This window comes from Festucalex cinctus, chromosome 1, assembly GCF_051991245.1.
Source record: "Festucalex cinctus isolate MCC-2025b chromosome 1, RoL_Fcin_1.0, whole genome shotgun sequence".
NCBI lineage: Eukaryota > Metazoa > Chordata > Actinopteri > Syngnathiformes > Syngnathidae > Festucalex > Festucalex cinctus.
This window is the reverse complement of record NC_135411.1, coordinates 65,507,972-65,532,766: the sequence shown is the minus strand read 5'-3', so window position 1 is coordinate 65,532,766 and position 24,795 is coordinate 65,507,972. Positions and strand designations below refer to the sequence as shown.

General features: G+C 40.2%; 1 protein-coding gene across 5 annotated transcripts in view; it reads left to right on the top strand.

Moving 5' to 3' along the window:
• Positions 1-24,443, top strand: part of LOC144005453 (F-box-like/WD repeat-containing protein TBL1XR1) — a 94,090-nt gene extending 69,647 nt beyond the window's left edge. For all 5 annotated transcript variants that reach the window (XM_077503655.1, XM_077503646.1, XM_077503662.1 and 2 more), the window contains 14 exons: positions 7,201-7,304; positions 8,139-8,284; positions 8,456-8,681; positions 11,501-11,633; positions 13,453-13,594; positions 15,806-15,869; positions 15,938-16,035; positions 17,813-17,873; positions 19,982-20,103; positions 20,177-20,251; positions 20,313-20,440; positions 21,383-21,548; positions 21,637-21,738; positions 23,741-24,443. In XM_077503655.1, the coding sequence (XP_077359781.1) occupies positions 7,247-7,304; positions 8,139-8,284; positions 8,456-8,681; positions 11,501-11,633; positions 13,453-13,594; positions 15,806-15,869; positions 15,938-16,035; positions 17,813-17,873; positions 19,982-20,103; positions 20,177-20,251; positions 20,313-20,440; positions 21,383-21,548; positions 21,637-21,738; positions 23,741-23,767 (1,548 nt within the window). In that variant the 5' untranslated portion in view covers positions 7,201-7,246 and the 3' untranslated portion in view covers positions 23,768-24,443. The remainder of the gene's footprint in view (positions 1-7,200; positions 7,305-8,138; positions 8,285-8,455; positions 8,682-11,500; positions 11,634-13,452; positions 13,595-15,805; positions 15,870-15,937; positions 16,036-17,812; positions 17,874-19,981; positions 20,104-20,176; positions 20,252-20,312; positions 20,441-21,382; positions 21,549-21,636; positions 21,739-23,740) is intronic.
• Positions 24,444-24,795: the final 352 nt, after the last annotated feature.

The following is a 24,795-nucleotide window of genomic DNA, read 5'->3' as shown; positions in this document are numbered from 1 at the left end:
TGAAGTACTCTATTTGACTGCATTTGATGTTATCTGTTTTAAATATTGATAATACAGTGGCACTTCAATAGCAACTTTTCCACCAACAAGCCCTAATCTTTGACTTCTGGGTAAAGGGAGTTCTTGGTTGTAAAAGTTCAGCAGGGAATTTAGAATTGTGTTTCCACAGCGTCTTAGAGTTCTCTGTAATTACGTAATTCAAATGAGTTTAATGAGGTATGTGTTTGATGAACCCAGTCGATGTAAAAACAACACACCCCCAAATTTTGACCAACCAATCAGCCATGGTCATTGCAGCCAGCCCTCTCAACGTTCCAGCCTGATTCAGCAAGACCCTGCTGCTGAGATAGTACTTGGATGCCCCCTGGGGAATTTAATTACCCTGGAAATTGTTGTTGGTGGAAAAACAGAATTTTACCAAGGTAAACTGAAAAGTTCTCCACATGTTCTGGTGGTGGAAAAGCCCCTAATGAGTCATTGCGTGTCTCTGCTCTTCTCCATTCCCAATTAGTGAAATACTACAAACTGGGAACAAAATAATTCACATTCGACTTACTTTTTAAGGGAAGTGTCAAAAATGTGTCACATGCACTGTCAGTTGTCTGAGCTTTTTCTATGCATAACTGTGATTTCCTACTGTGTGCCTGTTCATTGCACCATGAGTCCACAGCAGGAGTGATTGGTGCTTCTTCTTCTGTTTCTCCGCGAGAATCATTTGCTCTTGTTACAAAACGTTTCTAATACTGAAAATCTCAAACCACACGTGTATTCATTGAAAACATGCGTAGGCAGTGCTGTCGCGTGGCTTCCACTCTGCGTGCGCGCTCCTGTGGCATTGGGGGATACAATTTTTTTATGGGGGTAAGTACTTTGGCACAATACTTGTTAGCGAGGTGTAAGGAAAAAAGTTTGATATGACACTAATTAGTGCGTCATGCTTCTCAACGAGGAGTGGACGGCCAGCGAGCGCTACACTTAATAAGCTTGAATAGCGCGTCAGGCTTCTCAACGAGGAGTGCGCGGCCAGCGAGCGCTTCAGTGTTCAGTGCGTGAAGCCATCATCCTGCGCTAGGGGTGGGCGATATGACAATATTAGATCGTTAAGTGTTGACGATCTCATAAAGCTGAAAGATCGTCTGTAGGGCACATTTTATACAGTTCAACTATGCGGGCTCAAGCTTGGTTTATGCTTGCTGCATCCGTGTGGTCTTTTTTTTTTTTTTTTTTTTTTTTTTTTTTCCCCCCCTCCATGCACGCACTCACACAAACCCACTCCACTCCTCTAGTCAGCATGCTAATACTGATGTGTCCACTACTCCACCTGGAGCCCGAAGCATCTGTGAGCTTCCGCACGACTCCCCAAAGCAAATGACGTTCGAACGAAAGGCCGAGGGCGCGCGCGCGACCGCAGTCGGACGGCTGACACAGGCAGGACTTTTGGCCATGATCTTGTCATGGCAAGTCATGCCATTTTGGGGCACGAACTGGGAGGTTCCTGCACTGTTCCTGCATAGTCCACATTGACACGAACTGGCACGACGAGTTCACGCATAGTTAGCGCATAGTTTGCGCATAGTTTATGCACTTCCCGCATTTGCACGACGAGTTAGCGCAATTCGGACTGTGTCGTGCCGACTTGGGCACGCCATATAAAAAGGGGGCCTCCCCAACCCCTATTTGTGGCACTAACCCCGGGATTACACCGAATGCGTGTGCGTTGCGTCTCCGCTCCGCTGCGTCTTGACTGCGTACTCCGGATGCGTCAATTTTTTGGCCAACTCACACCGGCTGCGCACAACTGCGGTCCAGCAGCTCCGTCACCGACAAATGTGGCATTAAACCAATGACAAAGACACAGAAAGTCTGTGATCAATAGAGAAGCAGAAGGAGAGGTGGACTTTCTTTGACTGAACTCACCGTCCACTCCTGCTATGACGTTCCATGCAGCATTCCTTTTTCAGTTGTCCATATAAAAAGGATGTGCCAGCATTCCTTTTTCAGTTGTCCTTATAAAAAGGATTTGCCGTGTCATATCTAATTTTGTTGCTTTCCACCTCGGTTATAAATCTCTCCTTGTCCATGTCCGCCGGTGTTTAAACAGCGAATTAAGCGTTAAGCATTATGACGTTTTGCTGACATGATTGCGAAATAGGAACTGGTGATTGTTTTATTCTGAAAAGTAACCAAAAATGTATTTTGAAACTGCGTCGATCTTCCTCTCCTGCTCGATGTGTTCTGTGCTAGCTTGCCATTTGCCGGAGGCCGACGGATGCGTTCTCCAGCAAAAATAGAAAATAGTTCTATCCGTGAAGAGGGCTTCCAGCTCAGATGCAGTCGACACGCAACGCACACACAACCGGTGTAATTTGAACAATTTGAACGAATGGAAACGTATCGGCTGCGCCACCGGAACCAACGCAGACGCAACGCACACCCATCCGGTGTAATCCCAGGGTTAGTGACATTCGTGGCATGGCGCGCACTGCCACGCACTGGCGCTCATGACCTACGCACCGAGGGCTGCCTCCTTGTACCCGGCAGGCAAACCAGGGATCCTGGGGAAGCAACTGGCCGCACTCGGTGGTTGTAAATGCTCCTGGAAGTCATCCATGGAAGCGGGAAAGTGCTTAATTTTTATCCGGGGAACGCTCCAGCGAACCTGGGATGCGGGTGGCGGTGCTCTCGGCCCCGCTTCGTGATGCTCTCGGCGGCAGCCTCAACGCGCTTGGGTCTCGCTCCCTCGGCTGCAGGACGCGCCAGCAGGGGAAATGCAGGCTGGCTGCAGCGAACCCTGGTTCCTGTTTATCCACTGCCAGGTGATTTGAGCTTCTTTATAGCCTTTGTTTCTGAGGCATTGCCTCCAGACACCAAACATTTCGATGTTGTTGTTTTTTTACGTTTTTACAATGTGCGTGAGTGATTTTGATCAGCCAGGGCTCGACAGTGCGAGCATTTCACTCGCAAATGCGGCCAACTTTCAAGTGCGTGCTTGTGAAAAAAAAAAATACTGCTTGCACGGCGCGAGTGCATTAATGCTCCCTTAAAACGGATGTTTGAAAGTCGCCGTGTCCTCTGCTGGCTCTCCCGTGGCAACGAGAGCGCGCCGCTGCCCGCGACTCTATCGAATAGTATTTGAGTGAAACGTGCCGCTGCAATGTGATTGGCTGGCTACTTCCTGATCGGACACAGCATACGTGTACACGCATATAAATATAATAATGTTTTACAACAACACTGAACCATATTTACAATTTAAAAATTACTAATACCTTCGTGACTCGCGAGCCGGTCGTGAATCTCAATATTTCCTCCATGGCGGTCCATATTAAATTGTAAATATGGTTCAATGTTGGTGCGACTTGCCACTCATGAAATGTTATGGTAGATCCGCACGCACTGGGGAATGCAAGCTTGGCTTGGACAGTTCAAATGATGCAGATGAAAAGGGCAGAGGAACATCATCCAAGGAGCAGGTGTAGAAAAAAAAAAGTACTGACTTTTACTGAACTAACCAAAATAATGTTCACATGAGTTAAGAAATTATTGATTTGTTTTGATAGCCACTGCTGTTTCAGAGAAACCTCATGTTCCAATAAAATATTTTGCAAATACATCGTGTTGCATATGCGGCAAGCCTAGCTGACACTAGTCGCAATGGCGCGAGTACCATTTTTGAAAGGAGGACATGTCAGGTTAGTAGTAACCCCGGCGGCAATCTCCCCCCAGGTCCTAAAAGCTTCCACAGTCTGTATTGTTATTGTGAGTTGCATGAATAAAGTTGTTAAAAGACAACTTAATTTAATTTAGTATTTTATTGTTTTTAATTATATTTATTTTGTATTTATCCTCAACGCTCTTCTATTATGTACTCATTCTTTGTGTTTACATTTTTGTTTTATTATAAAAAAAAAAAAGTTGTTTGCGCTGACAGTCCTTTTTTTTTTTTTTTTTTTTGTGCTGACAGTTCTTGTGTGACATCAAGAGACAAGCAGTATTTATCTAACTGCTGCCGCCTAGAGGCTTGGCATGCATGTCAATTGGCTTTAAAAGGCACTTCAACGTTTGTGTGTGTTTTTGTGTGGCTGTTTTTTTTTTTTTTTTTTTTAAACAAATGAGGCAATGTGAACAGATTCTTTTTCTCTGCATGGGGAAAGGGGAAATACTCATTTTTAAATTACCCAGCTACGTATAGGCAAGGCCCAAATGTCACGACGGTCCGATGCCAATTCAGCATGTTCAAACCGCCTAAACAGCGCTCCCAGTCACTCCCCACCCCAACGGCTTTATACATTAATTGGGAGGTGCATACCAACATGGCATACCAACAATGGCATAATTGTGCGACACAACAAATCGATAATGAAATTTGTTGGCAGCATGATATTGGAAAATCATGAGATATGCGATATAGTTGCTGAATACATTTTTATTATCTAATGTATGAATTATATTTTTCCCTGCAGTAAAATAAGCAAACTCAATATAATCTTTGTTAATTAATTGTAATTACCTCTCGATAATGTTCAACTATTGGATGGTGGTGCACATTTTAGTTAGCGACTGACTGGCCAAATTCAGATAAAAGCATAAAATTCCATATGAAACTTATTACATGTCTTTGCGATATGCATATTGCATGGGCCAATATCGCGATATCGATATATTTTCAATATATTGTGCAATTCTAGCCAGCACTTTTAAATATAGAATAGGGCTGGGCCAACGCAATTGACAAAAAATACATCGACGCAATAAATGCACGTCGATGCGTCACTTTTGGCGCCATCGCGCAATGTCTGGGCCACCAAATATACGTTACCTTGCAGACAAAACACAGGGCGCAAAAAAAAAAAAAAAAAAAGAGCAGAACGTATATTGTGAACAATTACAGTGTAGCAATGGAGGGCAACAATCGTTGTGGTTTGCGGATACCTGGCAGACATGACAAGCAAGCTACGTGTACCGGCAGGGGCCGGGTCAAAAATGGTGCCAAAGTGTGGAGGTTTTTATTTTATTATTATTTTTTTTTAATTGTCGAAGTGTGAAGCAAGCTAGCAATGACACAATACAATGATGTGTCTATTGTTTTTAATAGATAGATGACGCGGAAGCTGAGAAGCGGAATTGCCTCCTTTTTTTCTTCCGTTGTGCGCAGCGCGACAGGATACAGTTTTTGAATCAAAAAATAGCAGCGACCGCAGCATCGAGTAGCAGCGAGTCCGGAGAGAAGAAACGTCCTCATAATAAGACGTCCGAAGTATGGGAGTACTTTACACCTAAAAATGCAAAGTACTTGGCATACCATAAAAGCACAACCGCGATTAAGAGGAGGCACCGGGGAGCTTCTTGTGTGGAGCAAACATAAGTTTTCAATTTTTTTTTTTCTTTCCTTGTTGGCAATGAGTAAAGCCTAATTTATGCCTCCACGTTTGCTCTCGCGTTGATGAACGCCGTAGGTCACATGATCGACGCGAGCCATGAATTTTAAGTGCCGCGTCGCTCGTGGCCGGCTGCGGTGCATACGTCGCCAATCCTTGAACGCCGTAGATGGCGGGGCGTAGCTCGCTTCTGATTGGTCCGTTCGATGGCGTTTTCTTTTTTCTCTCTCTCTCTCTCTCCCCGCCCAGATAGTTTCCGTGAAGGCAACTGGCGGCGCAAATCGACTTCCTGCTCGGAGACCACGGCTGTGCATGTGGATATGTGCTTGGGACGAGAGGCGGAAAACAACAATAACTTTAAAAAAAAAAAAAAAAAAAAACTGTTCGCTAAGCGCATGGCTGTTGTGTTTTGGCGAGTTTACGGCCGACACCGGTGCAAATTGGCAATAATTAATTGCCACGGTGATGAACTTACTCTCCCCCCGGCTTTGTTTCGTGTTTCTGAATTAAATTGAACTTCCTGAATCCGTCATAAAATGCCGAGGAATCGCCACTCTGTGGCGTCCCAGCCATAGCGACAGCGGGACTTGGTGTGAAACTCCAGCAGACACAGATGTGTATTGCGCACAAGTCGGAAGGCAAACGCATGAGCGGAGCTCTGATGTGACGCCTCCACGCGAGCCTCTCACAGAAGCATACTGAGGCCTTAACACACGCAAACACAGATTCAGGTTCAGATTATGGCTTTTGCAGTTTTAGTTATTAAAAGAGAGCTTTATTTTATGATTTCTTTATTGTAGGATTCCATTGCACTATAGAGCTGTGTGCACTTGGTCATATTGTTCAATAAAATTCATTTTTGAACTTGAATAAAAAAATATATTGGAAAGAAGAAAATTGTGTTTTACTCATGGAGATAAATTAGCATTAATTGCTATAGATGTCAAATTATAGGGAGATAATTGATAATCGAATCGGAATCGAATCACATTTAAAAGTGAATCGTTAGATTCATCGATGCATCGAAAAACTATTTTCTTGATTAATCGATTACAAATATAATCGCTTAACCCAGCCCTAATATAGAAGTTTATTACCAATTCATTGTTGTATCTGTACTTCTCACACAGTTGTGCATTCAAGAGAGTTAATATATTTGTTCTCAAGCTATATTTAACAATGTAAATTGCTTAACAATGTGTGAAATAAGACAACTTGGGGACAGGCTAATCGTATTATGTGATTTAAAGATATTAAATTGAGTAGTTGGTGATGTGGTGATATCGATATGCATTTCCATTTTTGTCTTTTAGACTTTTCAGAAAGGGTTTCAGCAGGTATAGCATGATGGAAACAAGATTGCCTTTTCCAGAGCCCATGATTTTTTTTTTCTACAGTCACTTTTAAACAGTGCTGGTTCTCCAAGAACAAGTGCTGGGATGGGTTATTATGATAGATGGAAGGCCATCTATTCCAGACTTGGTTCGAAATACCCTGTAATGGCTGCCTCATGAAGACTTCTACTACAGGTTATTCCTAGTTGTAATTTAAATGAATGGAAACACTTTCCCTGCCTCCAGCTAGGAGAAACACACCTTAATTTCTTCATCAAATGAAAGATCACTTGTGTTTCTACTGGAAGAAAAAAAATTCCCACCCTCTCAAATTTCAGTGTAATCTTAGTATTTCGTACTTGTTTATTGTGTGAAATGCCACACTTTGTGTATTTTTATGGTATTTCCCCTATTTTTCTTGTGCTTATGGTGTGTTTTGACATGAACTGTGAATAAGAAAATCTGTTTTCTTGTCTTTTCTTTCCCAGGCTCCTATAGTGTGCTGACCAAATGGTTTAATGACCAGGAATAAAAATGAGCATAAGCAGTGATGAGGTTAATTTCCTGGTTTACAGATACCTGCAGGAGTCAGGTAAATCCAAATATGATATAAATTCATTTTTTTAATGTATTATTATTTTTTAATGTCATGTTAACTTTGTTATTCAAGGGTAATTGCATTTTATGTTGCTGATTCCCCTTGCTTGGTATGGACGTTGTTTTGATGGTGACTTTTCAAACAAGCATTAGATTGCATAAATTAAATTTATGGTTAATCTGCTTGTGTTTTCTTTAGGGCTGAAACAATTACTCAAATCACTGATCATTCGATTACAAAAAAATAGTTGAAGTAAAGTCAGTGCCTCAAAGTTTCCCAGGGATCAGCTTTCCTCATACACATTAATAAACAAGCTGTGTCAGCAACAACTGACATCAGGCTCTCAAGTTTGGCTAACAGTTTGGTTTAGCCAGTTATCAGCCAACCACGAACCTGAGCTTTCACCAGGCACCTGTGCACTCTTTCACTGACGTACACATCACTCTCTTTGGCGAAGCCGCCAATTTAAAAGCCACACACACTCAAAGTTACAGGAAATTTGCGACCCCAAGTAGACAATACTTCCTGAACCTTGTGCACATTCTGTTACTAAATAAGGCAAACTATAGGAATTAAATTAAGTACTCAATTAATCAATGGGATAATTGGTAGAATAATCAATTAAAATATTCAGTAGCCGCAGCTATTGTTCTCCCCCCCCCCCCCCCCCCCCCCCCACAAAAAAAATATTTTGAAGGGAAAAAAAAAACTTGTGCAACAAGTGGGCATTGCCAAATTTCAACATGTTGATTTTACTGAAAGTGTTGTTTTCCTTGACCTGTCCACATTTAAACCATGCTTAAATAACATTCCAATGTTTTTCTCTAGGATTCTCGCACTCAGCATTCACCTTTGGCATAGAGAGCCATATCAGCCAGTCCAACATCAATGGCGCCCTGGTGCCCCCTGCTGCCCTCATCTCGATCATCCAGAAGGGCCTGCAGTACGTGGAGGCTGAAGTCAGCATCAATGAAGTTAGTTGTCATCTTTACATAGGCTTCATACACGGCTTCATTTATCGACTCACGAGACCTGAAATAAAAGCGGTGAATAGCACCTTTCTCCAATCGTTTACACCTTTTCGTGTGTGTGTGTGTGTGTGTGTGTGTGCGCGTGTGCGCGTGTGTGTGCGTGTGTGTGTACAGGATGGGACCCTCTTTGACGGGCGCCCCATTGAGTCGCTGTCTCTGATCGACGCAGTGATGCCCGACGTAGTCCAAACCAGGCAGCAGGCCTACAGGGACAAGTTGGCCCAGCAGCAGCAGCAGCAGGCGGCAGCAGGCAGTGGCAGCGGCACCGGGCCCCAGGGAAGCGCCAAAAACGGAGAAGGTGCAGCCAATGGGGAAGAAAATGGATCCCATGCCTTAGCCAGTAAGCAAGCTCATGGTTGTAAACAAGTTATTAAACCGCTTTTTATCTTGTTGGTAGGGTTAGAGCCCAGTTTAATATCAAAAGTATTTTAAAACTATGTTCAGAGTATGTTAGAAAGCCAGTAGTATAAAACCATAAAAAAAAATTAAGACTGACTTGTTGTTTTTTAATTTCATGTTAATTTTTTATGTCTAGTGCCACTAAAGGGATTGTCTGTGGAGCTTTTTTTTTTTTTTTTTTTTGTCAATTAATAAATTGGTCCAAGCTAGGGCTGTTCGATTATGGAAAAATTAATAATCATGCTTATTTTGGCAATAATTGAAATCACATTTATTCAAACCATTATTTATTTTATGGTATAAAACAAGAAAATGTTTAAACATAAAAAATATTAAGACAAATTAAATTCTTTGAAACACTATAATTACCGGTATGCAAGTTTCTTTTGTATGAATTTTTTTTTTGATTAAATTAGCTATTTTAAAATAAAAGGTGCAGATGTTTAAGGAAAAAAAAAAAAAAAACTAAAAAAAAATTGTATTCATTAGAGATGGGCCGATATTTGCCATATTGGTACATATCGGTATCGGCCTGTTTTATTAATCTGACGGCCGATATAAGCGATCCATTTAAAACTCCGTCTTTTCGCTTCGAATGCAGCCCAGAGCGTCTCTGTCTGTTATGGAGTCCAACTCCAGCAACGTAACGCCCATAGCAGCATTTGATTGGTTAGCCGTGCAAGAGCCAGAACCAATCAGTAGTGTATGCCGTGTATCACAGTAGCCCGTCACACACGCACCCACGGACACAACGCGAGACACATGCTTCGAAGGTAAGTTAAAAGAGAAGAGACTCCGCCGAACTTTTCACCATGATAAGCTAAACACATTGAATTATGTTGTGTATTAAATGCACTATATGAATGGAGCTGCATTGCCTTGCATTGAATCCCCGCTAGCTAACAGTGGTGTGTTCAGCTTAGCATGTAGGCTAACACCCAGTAGCTAATTCGCTACTTGAACTACTCGGGGAGGGAATCACACACATTTTCACTTAATTAAGTAAACAATGTTTGTTAGAAAGGTTCCAAACATTAACAGTTGTCATTATTATATTGTCTAGTTCCATGTTAAGAGTAGAGTAATGTCATTATATTTACCTCTCGTGACGCACACATTACATTCTGGGTCACGTCCACTACTTGTTGCATAGCGTTTATTATGCAGTTAGATGCCACAGTGACACTAAATAGCGTTTAGTTACTTTATATTGTGTTTATTTGTCGCACTGGTTTGCCATTGTGTGCCTTAAGCTTCGACGTCGATTTGATTGACAGCTCGTTGTGCACCTCGTTAAAGTCCGCTCCGTAACAAATTAAGTGTCTCAAACACCGTTTAACTACACGAACGTGTTCTCTTCCGTATGTTAGGCATTAGTAGAAAAATGCACTAAAGTATAGTGTGCTTATTTGCTCGTTTTGTCTCTCTTTTCACGTCATGTCTGCTGTCAGTTGGGACATTATCCTCTCAATGGATGCCACTAATATGTAACATCTACGGCCGTACACGGCTGCAATTAATGTTCAGTGATGTAATTTCGTTACGTGCATCATACTTTGAATAATGAGCTCATGTTTGGTGTGTTGTATAACTTTCTCGTGTGTTAGTAACTATTCATGTGGACAGCTAAGATAGTGCTTGTTAATGTGAATTAGCAAAGTTGCAGCCCAGTTATTATTTAGACAAGTAAATCTGTGCCATTAAGTGATACAGTACAGCACAGTAGTGAGAGAATAGTGTGCCCATATACACACACACGTGTCTATAAGTGTAAAACACATTAAACAGCAGAAACTGGCAGCGGTCCACCGCAACAATGTCTGTTTAACCAAGTTATTCTTACTATTATTATAACCAAGTTATTTTACTCTACCTTTTTCTGCGTTGATTGGAACATCCTAAGTGGCAGTAAACTACATGATGAAGTGTGTTGTATCCTGAAGCTGTCTTTTGACAGTTCTCTTGTAGAGAGGAGTAGCATGATATTGCTGTTCTAGATTTAAGATCCTAAGCTTATCAATCCTGTCTATATGGTAACAATAACAATAATCATAATGAGAATACGGTCTACAAGAACTGTATGGTGTTCAGGGATGAATAGTTTTTCTCATGGATTATTTTTATTTTATTTTTTGCTGTAGTAATAAGTAATGACAGCTGATGCACATTACTGCCTATGCCTATGCCTATTACTTCAAAATATAAAAATATAACATTTATAGAATAAAACTACAAGTATCCCAAATGCTATAAAAGGTAATGTCACATTGGCCCCACATTTAACTTCCCCCGCCACCAACGTCTTATTGCAGATGGAAGGATGTAAAATGAAAAGTGCAGTGTGAGAATCCATTGTAAAGAACGGTTAGGGTTTGCATTATTCAAAAATTTGGTGCCAACATTTTAACTTTTACTGCAAATGAATATCGGCTTCAAATATCGGTTATCTGCCTCCTTGACTACCGATAATCGAAAAAAGCATATCGGTCTATCTCTAGTATTCATAATCTTTTTTTATGTTTATGCTGTTTTTGTAAATGTGGAATGTAATTGAAATTGTAATTGAACTTAAATTACACAACCCTAGTCCAAGCAAATGTACCGTCAGTTGTATCAGTCTTTTTAAATGAACTTTTTCCATGGCGCTGAATCTGTATCAGGCATGTAAGAAATGTTTTTTTGTTTTGTTTTTTCCCAACACTTTGTATGATATTTTGTATGATTTTTCTTTTCTCTGATTTGATCTGTTCCGTGTTGTAGATCACCACTCAGAGATTATGGAGGTGGATCGTGATGTAGAAATACCCCAGAGTAAAGCCATGGTCCTCAGGGGTCACGAATCGGAAGTTTTTATCTGTGCCTGGAATCCAGTCAACGACCTGCTGGCATCTGGGTCAGTATCAAGCGTGTCCGCTATACTGTATCTTGCAAGCGTTGAGGTTCATGACTGGATAAAAACATATATAATGTTGTCAGCCACTCAGCATGTTAAATGGGATAAAACGCGTATTTTATTGCTATAAAGACAAATAGTAATGTTTCTTCCAGCTGTCTGTGTTGGCAATTAATGTGTGCTTAGCCGCTGGAGGCACTGAAAGCGCAATGCCTCTGTTCCTTTCACGGCTATGTATTTTAATAGGAAATCTGCAAATTCATCTATTTTATTCATTTTAATGATGAAATCATTGAGATTATTGGATTGAAAAAGAAAGTCAGTGTAAAGCACGGACCAAAGAAATACAATGGAAAATGTTGTTTAATCATTATTACCCAAGTGAAAGCAACACATGCAGACAAAGCACATAAAAATACTCTGATTCTTAATCTTTATCCTCTGTGACAAACAACTAATATTGGTCTTCTTTCCCCTTCAACTCCAGTATTTATGTTTGTAACATACTGCCCCCTGGTGACCAAAGCACACACATCCGTCTGGTTATTATGAACACAAACTCTTTACATTCAATTCAGTTATATTTGAACTGTATACATTTATAAAGTACAACACTATAGAGTGCAATTTTTGTTATTCAAAGTCACACAACAAAAATAGTTTTTTTATGATTTGAGATATGATTATTATGAGTTACAAGCACTGACACTGGAATTAGTGTTAATTTTGTCTGCCATTTTTAAATTTAGTATGTTTTAGTCCAATTTCAGTCATGCTCGTTTGTTTTTAATTACAGTTAGTCAACTTCATCCCATTTTTATTTAGTCCATTTTTAGTCGACTATAAATCTAGCATTTTAATCCAAGAAAACGTTATTTTATTTGTCTAGTTTTTGTCAACAAAAACTGTCAGTTTTAGTCTAGTTTTAGTCAGGACAACCATTTTATATTTATATTTATTTTTTTTTGTTCATATTGAACCTTTTCGGATCTAAAACAATTTCTCACAAAATTTTCTCATCTTTTTGATGAAAAACAACTTCACACACAATTACAGTGGCTACAATGGTTCCATGCTCTGATCTAGTAAGCTAGCCAGCATTAGTTAGCAGTCGCATTAACATTATTGTTGGAACGTTATAACCATTGGATTAATGTTAAGTTACAACTATAATTTACTTTGTTTTTTTTTTTTTTACCTTTCACCGTGAATCCACCTCCTGTCTGTCCCATGTGTTTGTGCTGTGTGTCACATGACAGTGTCACAGACGAGACAAGATTTTACAAAATATAATTTGTTCATGAACAAAAATGTACATAGAGTTTGTATTAAGTGAAGTACATTTTCGTCTCGTCTTTATTAGTCAACAAAAAATGCATACTGATTTAGTCCCAGTTATTGTTTATTAATGAGGGTCTTAGTCTAGTCTAGTTAGTCCGGTGAAAAATGTGTGTTGATGAAAAATTATTTTTTAGTTTTTGTTGACAAAATTAACACTATTTGGAACAAATTAATCTTGTAAGTCTTCTCTTAAACTACGATAGTATGCAACATGCAGGCAAACTGACATGTCTATCAGCAGTACCCAAATTTCCTCTCCTAACCACACAGATGTGATAGCTTGTGAAATCATTTCTTTTCCCCCGATTGCTTGTGTGAATGCGTGAAGCACATTTTTGTCGTGAGGAATTTTCTGAATCTAATTCTGTAAGTTGAAGTCTTGAGAACAGACGAGAGTTCATCGCATGAATAACATTTAGAACTTTTGTTAAAATTGAAATGACCTCTCCTATTTAATTTTTTTTTTAAACTCCAACAGGTCTGGAGATTCGACGGCTCGAATCTGGAACCTGAGTGAGAACAGCTCAGGTGGGTCCACCCAGCTGGTTCTGAGGCACTGCATACGAGAAGGAGGCCAGGACGTACCGAGCAACAAAGATGTCACCTCACTAGACTGGAATGTGAGAATGCGTTGAACTCAACCATATGACCGCTCTTGTTAAACTGAGCGAAGCGCACCTGTGATTAGAGGTGGCAAATCCAGGTCCAGAAAGTACCCTGCCTACTTTAGTCCCTTGTGCTAGTTAGCTAGCTAGCTACTAGGGTTGTCACAAGAACCGATACTTCGGTGCCAAGTCGATGCCAAGATTCTGAAAAATGTTTCAGTACTGCCTTTTCTACAATACCCGAAGTACCGTTTGGTACTTCGAGGCGCCATATCTGGCCGCGTCTTTTGTGTTGTTTTGGGGGTGTTTATTTATTTATTTTATTATCAATATTATTTTTTAATCCCACACGCACTCATTCACACAAGCTTACATCATGTAAACTGGGTGGATATGGGCGCTTATCTGGCAACCCACGTTACGTCTAATGACGTCACGTGACTACCCTCCCGCTGCTACAATAACAAGGAAGTAGAGTAACATGCGTGCACCATGACAGTAGTCCGCACATCTGCGTCGTCTTCAACTGCAGCGGCCCCTCAATTAGTTGAGGAGAAAAAACACCAGAGTCGCGTATAGAAGTACTTTGGATTTGAGGTTGATGCGCAGGGATTGAGATGCCGAAACCGTTTCCAGACGAAAGGGGAACACATCCAATTTAGCGAAACATGGATATCCAGACTTGTACAAAGAATTCAAGGCAAGTGCATTTGAATTCCCGTCTTATCATTGTTGTCCATATCTAAACTAATAATGTTAGTATGATGACCCCACACTCAATGAGCTGCTTTGCGAAGTAACGTTAGTGTTAGCGTTATGTTCAGCCTCGTCTGTCCCGCATAATAAAGTTAGGTAAAGTTGCCAGGAACCTAATTTACTGAATCACCTAAAGTAATATTAAACAACTCTCAAATAATATATCAAACGTTATTTGTTATTTTGTTTGTTTGTGTGTGAGAGGTTACGTGCTGTAACTGGTTGGTAAATAAGCACAGTATGAGATTTTTATTTTTTTAATGCTACATGCTCTGTGATGCATTTTTTCATTTTACAGTATTTTAGTGTTTAGTACTTATTGTTTGTTTTTGTTTATTTATTGAACATATAAACATAACATATGAACATAAACAAGTACCAAATAATTTAAAGAAGAAACTCATAGCAATTATTTGTGATCGTTTACATGTCCAAAGGAGTAGGAAGAAGTTAAAAATATATCTAGTCCTACTCCTTATTCTTTGTATCTTTAACTTATTTCATTATTAAATACAGTAAATTAATACATTACAATAAAAGAATGTGTAATCCTGCTCGTGTAGACAATTACACTTTAACATACGTACGTTAGTCAGTAGCGTATGTACATGAATTTCTTAGGCATACACAATAATACATCCTCATACTCACATATACAATTTTCATTACACTTTCATTACAGTAATGCTCTTGAACTTTACTTTTAAACATTAAAAAAAAAAAAAAACTCAACAATTGACTTGCATCTTTTCAAGTCATTACCAAAATGATTCCACAAATTAACACCTCTTACAGAAACACACCTTTTCTTAATATCTCGTATTTTTATTTTTATTTATTTATTTATTTATTTATTTTTTTGTAGACACTAGTACCCCTTATGACATATAAGGACTCTCTCTAATTTCAAATGGCATCTGAATACTATGGCAGAGTAGCTTGTTGTAAGCTCTATACATTATTTGTGCTATTACTGTACTTAGCTAGTACATGCACAGTATTTTTATTTTATTGTTCACTCTATTGTTTAATATATTAATGCACAGTATTTTAATTTAATGCTTTAAAGCTACATGCCAATTGTTCTGTTTAAGCACACAGGATCATTGTTTGTTCACTTCTAATAAAAGGAGTGTATGTTGAAGTACAGAATTTATTGCTTATTTTCTATTTTTACCGTGGTATAGAAATGGCATCGAGAATCGTGGAATTTCAGTGGTATCGGCATCGACTACTAAATTTCTGGTATCGTGACATCCCTACTAGCTAGGTAGCTCTTTAGCAGGTAAACGAGCACCATGGGAGCTATCTGGGGAGCTATCTAACTAGTTAACACCTGACTAAGGCCAAATGCTGGCAGGGTTTTTACTTTCTAGACCTGGGATTGACACCTCTACCTGTGATCACGTTCTTCGGGAGAGGTGTATCTCTTGTTGTCACGCTAAAAAAAGAAAATCTTTTGTCTTTCAGAGTGAGGGCACGCTCTTAGCAACAGGGTCCTATGATGGCTTTGCTAGAATATGGACAAAAGACGGTAAACTGGCACAGCTTCTATTTTGTTGTTTAATACTTCCACTTGTTTCAATGATGTGGTGTTTACAGGTAACTTGGCCAGTACTTTGGGTCAGCACAAAGGTCCCATATTTGCACTCAAGTGGAATAAGAAAGGAAACTTCATCCTGAGCGCTGGGGTAGACAAGGTAAGTCATTCTGGGAGGTGTGGGCTCCAGCTAACATTGCTGTAGGACAAGCATGTCCACATATTCACTGGAGTGTTTTCTCAGTATTTAGAATACTGATACCCTGTTTCAGGGTACATGCTGTTACAAACCATCCTTCTTATTCAACATTGCCATCTAATGTTCACCAGTATAGCGCATGGTGCAAATAACAGTATTTTTGACACCACAGCAGAAAAATCATTGATGGAAACAAAGCTGTTTTTGCAAATGATATTGTATAAAAAAAATTGTAAAGTAATCCATGAAGAATAGATCCCTTTTTTTTTTTTTTTTTTTTTTTTTTTTTGTCTCTTGACCTCAGAGCTGACGATGCATTTTCTGGGGGTGGGGGGTGAGGTAAAAGAGGAACTGACCAAAGTGCTCAGACACAAAAGTGCATAAATCTGACCATCATCCGTCACAAAAAAAACAATAACAGTATTTACTGCATTTATTCTTCCCCATATTGCTACATGTGTTCTGGTATTTTTGACTTGCCTAGTTTCAAGACCAACAGATTATTGTGTGAAAATATCAGCACTGAACCGACCAAAAGTAGACCCTCTGTTTTCTCCAGAAAAAAAAAAGGTTGTTTCAATCAGTTCTTTAGTAATTAGCAGTAGACCATAGGTCATCTTTTCTCACAATTGCGACTAGGGGTGTGAATTGCCTAGTGCCTGACGATTCGATCCGTATCACGATTCATAGGTCCCGATTCGATTCGATACCGATTAATCCAGATATGCATTTACAAGCCGATTGTTGTGACTTTTTACTCAAATTTAGAAAATACCATTCAGTAAACTTGTACATGCACACTGTAAGATTTGTATGAAAATGAAATTATTTATTGATCTGAAACTTCAGTCAGTGAGCCACTGTATTTAACAAACGGGTTGTAACCTTTTTCATGTTTGAACAGCATTGAAATAAAATATTAAGGCGTAATGTTCCATTAATATAACATTCTTCCATGCTTAAGGTGTAAAAGTTAGAAGTTTTGTAGAATATTTTTCCATCAAAAAAGGATGTTAAAAAATCTATTCGGCTGCCTATTGAATCGATTCGAGAATTGCGTGCTGTAGTATCGCGATATATTGCCGAATCGATTTTTTTTTTTTTTTAACACCCCTAATTGCGACACACATTCTATTTCCTAATACCACAAATTCTCTGATTATACCATACATCTATAAACCCCAATTCCAATCAAGGTGGGACATTGTGCTTGTGAACAAGTGAGCCGTTTGTAGATGCTCATTTAATAGACAATCATGACACTCACCTGTTTCCAATTAACTTGTTCACCTTTGGAAAGTTCCAAGCAGGTGTTGTGCGGTGTTGCTCTACTTTTCAAGCCTTATATTGCCCCGCCTTGGAATGTGTTGCAGGCATCAAATTCAAAATGAAAGAATTTTTCCACACAAACGCAAACGTTTGTTCATTAGTTTTGAGTATTAAATATCTTGTCTTTTTAGTGTGGTGCATTAAATACAGGGTGAAAAATATTTACAAGCAATTGTATTCTGTTCTTTACTTTTTACAATGTCCCATCATCCCTTTTAAGTTGTGAAAAATGTCAACAAATAATTTTATTTCTTAGTTTAGCCATTATGGGACACAACATGTAGAATTTTGATTCATAATTTAATGTTTAAGGGATTTAAATGTAGCCTGAATATCTGCTAAATTAAGGTATGCTGTTTCACATTCATTATTAACAATAATAATAATTTTTAAAAAATGTTTCACCCAGACCACAATTATATGGGACGCTCACACAGGAGAGGCGAAGCAGCAGTTTCCCTTCCACTCAGGTGAGTCACAAGAATTTATTATTGCTGTGTACGGTGGAATTAAAGTCTACACACCCTGTTCAGATGTTAGGTATTTGTGATAGAAAAAAGTGAAACCTAAAAAAATATTCCAAAATTGTTCTCACCATTACTATGACCTATATAACAGGGTTCCCTGCAGATCTTTGAGGTGTTTTAAAAGGCATTGAATGTATTAATCTAAAAACAAGGCCTTAATTGGCATTAAAATGTCTTAAACCAATCATTCAATCATTCATTTCCTGACCTGGTGTCCTCACAAGCGTCAGTCTTTCAAAAAATGTTACATAACACGTGACAAGTATACTTTTAATGATTGCTGATAGTCTCAAATCTCAAAATACAAAAACATCCATCCACCCAATATCTAACACTTATCTGGGGCTGGGTCGCAGGGGCAGCCACTTTAGCGGGGAAGACCAGACTTCCCTCTCCCCAGCCACTTTGTCTAGCTCCTCCGGCGGGATCCCAATCATTAATATATTGGGATTGACCGAGTCTCTCCAGCATGTCCTGGGTCGTCCCCGGAACACCTCTGCACCTCAACCAGTTCCTCTCAATTCGGAGTAGCAGCGGCTCGACTCTGCATCCCTACCGGATGACCAAGCTTCTCACCTTATCTCTAAGGGAGAGCCCGGACACCCTGCGGGGGAAACGGCCGCTTGCATCCGGGATCTTGCTCTCGTGAGGGTAGCAACGTAGATTGACCCGTAAATGGAGCGCTTCACCTTTCGGCTCAGCTGCTCCTTCACCACAGCAGACGAGTACAGAGTCCGCAAATAATGTTGATAGATGATGAGAACCTGCCTCAAGTGGGGAACGTTTAAAAGACAATAAAAAAATAATAATAATAGTAATAATAATGAATACAAAAATAAATGACCATCATGATAACATTGTGCAATAGTGGAAGTAAAGCAGATGTATTTTTAGCCGTACTCTTAGAACCAGATGGCTCGTCAATTATGGACTCTGGCAACTTGGACAACAGGGGATATTGGGCACATTGTCAAGTAGGTCTTTAATTTTAGATGGAATGAAGAATCGAGAATCTATCATTTTAACTTGCTTCGGGGGGGGGGGGGGGGTCTTTTGGAGAGCGGAAATTAAAATATACAGCTGAGATAATGTACTCCTGTAGTTGTGCACCCTGTTATATTTGGGGATGTGGCTGTATTCAGAATTAACCAATCACATTCAAACTCATCTAAAATGGAAATCTGCACATAAGTGCCTATTATTATTATTATTATTATCATCATCATCATCATCATCATCATCATCATCATCATCATCATCATCATCATCATCATCATCATCATCATCATCATCATCATCATTATTATTATTATTATTATTATTTCACCATGAAATATCTCATTGAAAAAAAAAAAAAAAACTCTCCCAAGGGAGGCAACAACAAACAAAAATTAGTTACATATTCAACCCAAAATTGTACAGGGCATCCATAAAGTCTGGGTACATGGTTAAAAACAAAACCAAAAAAAAAACACATACTTCTTAAAACAAAACAATTTTATTCAATTAAATTGATGATAAATAAAACTTTCACCTTGATTTACATTTTCAATGCCTAATCTTTTTTTTTTTTTTGGGGGGGGGGGGGGGGGGGGGGGAGTTAGATTTAAACCACATGAGAAGCGAATTACCAGTTGATGTCTAGAAATCGAATTTTGCAAATTGCATCAAATTATGCATTGTATTGATTGAAAATGATGGAAATCATGTTGAAAATTTAGTGTATTTTATTTATTTTATTTATAACAATACAATTTTAAAAAAAATGTTGTTTTAAGAAGTATGTGTGTTTTACCATGTACCCAGAATTTATGGACACCCTGTACAAAAATATAACGCCAAATAAAGTTCAGCTGCTCTAGTAGGCTTTTCCAGACATTTTCAGGTCTGCAGAGAGCTCCTCACAGTTTTGAAATGATTTGTCTTGATGTCTTTTTTTTTTTTTTTTTTTTTTTTAACTGGCAGCTGGACAGGAGTGTGCAGACTTTAAAATGCACAACTCTTCAACCCTCTGATTGAAAAACGTGAATTTCTTCTGCTCGTCCCCACAGCGCCTGCTCTAGATGTTGACTGGCAAAGCAACAACACGTTTGCCTCCTGCAGTACGGACATGTGCATTCATGTCTGCAAACTGGGTCAGGACCGACCTGTCAAGACCTTCCAGGGACACACGGTAAGTCAACGTTGTTTGTCCCTTCCTTGAAAAACGGTAGACATGGACATGCTCCTTCTCTTACCTGCTGCAGAATGAGGTCAACGCCATCAAGTGGGACCCCACTGGCAGTTTGCTGGCCTCCTGTTCCGATGACATGACTCTGAAGGTGAGTTCAAACATGTGCAGGCTGGTGTGTCCTTGGACCTAACTGGCGGGATTCGTTGTAGATATGGAGTATGAAGCAGGACATGTGTGTCCATGACCTCCAAGCCCACAGTAAAGAAATTTACACCATCAAGTGGAGCCCTACAGGCCCTGGGACCAACAACCCCAATGCCAACCTGATGCTGGCCAGGTGAGTCCTGCGTTACTGCATACTGTTTACAAAGAAAGAAATATTAGATGATTTTCCTTGCGGCCACAGTGGTAAAAACAAGATGGCGGTGAGACAATGTGGAGGGATGGTATTGTTCAAATGTAGGTATGTAACAATAACAGCAATATCGTGATATTGCGATATTAAAAACTGCCACAATATATCGTTGTTGTCATGTCACGATATTAAAAGCAGCACATCTGTTAGTCGGGTTCAGTTTGTGCAGTTCTAGCACCCTCTGGTGGCTGTTTTTTTATCCATCCATCCATCCATCCATTTATTTATTTTCTTGACCGCTTATTCCTCACAAAGGTCGGGGGGGGTGCTGGCGCCTATCTCAACTGGCCCTGGGGAGTAGGCGGGTGACACCCTGGACTGGTTGCCAGCCAATCGCAGCTAACGTTTTTTAGTGCAGTTTAATTTCACAAGGCATATTTTGGCCCTTCTATGTTTTAAAATCCACGCTCATGGTCAGCCGAAGGAGCACGTAATATACTTGTGGAGAAAGTCAGTGTAATTGATTTAGCAAGTAAGTGCCTCAACATTAAGTGTTATTAGAGATTGTAGGTTGTTTATATGCATTGTTGTAATGTACAAAAGCACATTGTTTTTTTTTTTGTTTTTTTACTTTTTACTATGAGCTCGCTTTTTTTTTTTTTTAACCTTTTTTCTATCGCCAACCTCCCCACAATATTGCGATAATTATCGTATCGTGACCTTCATATCGTGATATCGTATCATGATGTTTGGATATCGTTACGTCCCAAGTCAAATTTTTTTATGCTGTCCAAAAATTTGCCACAGCACATGGTGCCGATGAGAAGGCTACTTTTTCCACTGTCCGCCGTGGTTGCTGTACTGAACTAACGGTTAGACTTCAATAAAAACGCCAACTCTGTGCCATGTCCCGCTCCCTGGCAGTGCATCGTTTGATTCGACGGTGCGTCTGTGGGACGTGGAGCGCGGGGTGTGCATCCACACGCTGACCCGCCACCAGGAGCCTGTGTACAGCGTGGCCTTCAGTCCTGACGGCAGACATTTAGCCAGCGGCTCCTTCGACAAGTGTGTCCACATCTGGAACACTCAGGTACGAGGCTCACTAAGTCTCTCTCGCATTCTCTCACACGCACATTTGAGACAGTCGTGGCTAACGTCAGTTTGGTGGGTGTCTTCAGACCGGTGCTTTAGTCCACAGCTACAGAGGGACAGGAGGGATCTTCGAGGTGTGTTGGAACGCCACCGGGGACAAAGTAGGAGCAAGCGCATCTGATGGATCTGTAAGTACATCTCGGCCTGATCGCCACCATTCACCTCATTGACTTATCCATTTTAATCCAATTTTCGTAGCTTTTTTTATTTTTATTTTTCTCTCAGCGTAAAGCTACGCTCCTCTGCTTTTAGATTTTTTTTGCGAGCGCAAATGGTTCCGGAGTTACAGAGACTTCGAAAAACATGTCATCTATGACACACTGCTTCCCCCTACTCCACACATGAAAATCTGCTATAAAGTATAGAAATACGTACCGTAACATACTGTATGTGGTATCGATGCAAAGCTCAGCTTCTCTGCTCTCAGAATGCGTTGAAATTACGTTGCTATCACAAACGGTTCTGGAGTTAGGGTAATGTGAAGTCACTCCCCTCTGACGCACGACTTCCTTGTCCTCCGCACGTGACATTCTGCCAACTACCGTAATGTATCGTTATCAACGTAAAGCGTTAACGGTTCAGGAGTTACAGTGATTTGAAAAACATGCATAATTTGCTGTTAAATACGACAGGTTCGTAATTTGAGGTTTTAAAGCCCCGCTAATTAACTTTTCAACCTTCAATTCATATTGTCATGATTCTGCTAATGATACATTGACTTGCAGCTCGATTAATGAAACCTTTGTCATGGCTGGAGAGGGTCTGTATCATTTTTACTGGTGCTAAACAACTTTAAGATGGATGGTGTGAACTCTGCCACACACACAAAACAAAAACAAAAAAGAACTACAAACGTGCAGACTCCTTTACGGAATACGTCACTTCCCCCTTCCCGCAGTCATTCCAAAGACTGTTTTTAGCAAGTGTCCAAATCTGATCTGGCCCTGTTCAGACTGAGCCACATTATTGACCCACGTGACGGGTTGCTGAGGCAACGGCGTGGAACGGAGGCTGTGTATCGAGTTTGACATCATATTTTTGTTTACCGCTCTGTACTGCCTGTGTCTCGCAAGCGTTAAGCGGTTTTCTTTTATCTTTCTCTTTTTTTTTTCTTTTTTTTGGGGGGGGTTATGACCATATTTCTATGGCTACGGCCAGGCACTAATTCGCTATTTCCTGTTGTGAATGTGAAGAACTGACGGTGTCGCGAGACCGGCTTCAGCGCAAATAACGTCAGCTAAACTCTTACTGCATTTCCGGGTTGAGTATGAGAGGAGTCGATGGGGCAGTGGAGCCGTCAAGGCGTTTGACTGCCGAACATGCGTGGAACCAGCCGGGCAGTGAACCGATTGGATATTGACAGCGCGGGTGCATTGGTTTTTGCACACGTAGATTGACAGACAGTCAAATCCGTTCTGAGTGTTTCGAGCTGATCAGACTGAGACACATCCTGTTCAAATCGGATATGAAACCACCTCCTGCATGTGGTTTCAATCCGTCCTGCCGAAATCTGATTTCATGTGCTTTGTGACTGTTCAGACTACAGAAGAGCCATCCACTTTCAATCTGGATGGGATAAAAATTGGATTTGGGCTGCCAGTCTGAACATAACCAGTGACGTTTGAGACAGCAATGTGCAAATGAACCTAAAATTTGAGTCAAATTGAGCCACACAACAGAATAAAATGATTACTTTTTTTTTCCCTTTTATTAGAAGATGTAATTATTGGACATTTTTGTCCAGTCAGTCATCGCCATTCATTTTGCACTTATTTCCTGGTCTTATTTTGTGCTCTAAAAATGAGTAATAATTTAGATATCACTCAGTCAGGTTACATATTCTTCCTTGGAGTAAAAAAGGGGAAAAAATACATTTGTAGAAGTGAGCAGAGTGCGACAGCCAATTAATGTGCCCAACTAGTCCTTACGGTGGCATTCTGAATGAAAACAGTGACTGATTGCCCCCAAAATTTATGAGTACATATGTAGACCGCGTATGCGATATAGTCTAAAAATATGACTCTCCCCACTTCGGTAAAAGTCATAGATGAGGAAGTGCGACTCCCGTGGTTTCCTGCTTGTAAACTGTCAGTTTTGTTCACTGCCGTCTTCCTCCTCTCCCGTGTGCAGGTTTGCGTATTAGACCTGAGGAAATGACACTCGTGCGGGGGAGCCGTGGACCGACTACGAATGTGTACATAGCCAAAATGACTGACTGTCTGTCCCTGCCTGTCCGCCACACTGCTGTAGTCCCCACCAGACGCCATGGCCTGCCATTAGCGTCAAACCCAGCGCTGGCCCATCCCCCACCTCAAAACATACACTCATCGAAGGACCACATTTTCGCCACATCCGCTTTTTGCTACGTGAGAAACTTTGAAGAGGAAGGCGCATCTTTCTGTTCAACTCAGCCCAGAAGCCCCGTTACATGCAAACCAAAACATCACAATTCCTTGGTTTTTAACCCTTTGTACCAGAATTCTAAAGATTTTTTTTGTTGTTGTTGTTCTCTGTTGGTGTGTGCATATTGCATATGTCAGCATTTGGTGTCCTGTGGACATTGTTTATAAATTGGATTTTACTGTAAGTTTTTTATCGTGTGCTGGGAGAGAATGGGGCAAGAGGAGGAGAGGGTTTAGTTTTTAAAATGGATGCCCACTGTCCAGCAGGACATCTTCACTTCTTGGCACTCTTCAAACATGCAGACGTATAGCTTACAAGGTAGATTGATTTAGCCATTATGTTTATCCACTTGTTGCAATTTTTTTTGCCATTGTAAAGTAATTATAAAGCAAGTAATCAAAAAATAATAATAAAATCCAAATGTCCTTTGCGTCCGTTGCCCATTAAAAAAAAAAAAAAAAAAAAAAAAAAAACCTCATCCGGTGTTCACAATCCATTCAGGTGAAATGCCAAGTTGTAAAAGAGAAGGACAAATGGTGGTCCTCGGGCCGGGACCTGACCTCTCTTTCTGTCATAGTGAAGGACGCAGCACAGGCGTTTACAGCAGCAGCAGCAGCTCCAATGTGGGTCAAGAGAGAGAAAGAGCTTTAACAGCTTGCATCCATTCGACAAGCACTGGCAAAAAATGATGGAATCACTCGTCTTGGAGCAATTGTTGAATTTTGTAAAAAAAAAAAAAAAAAAAAAAAGATCACAGACATGACACAAAACTAAAGTCATTT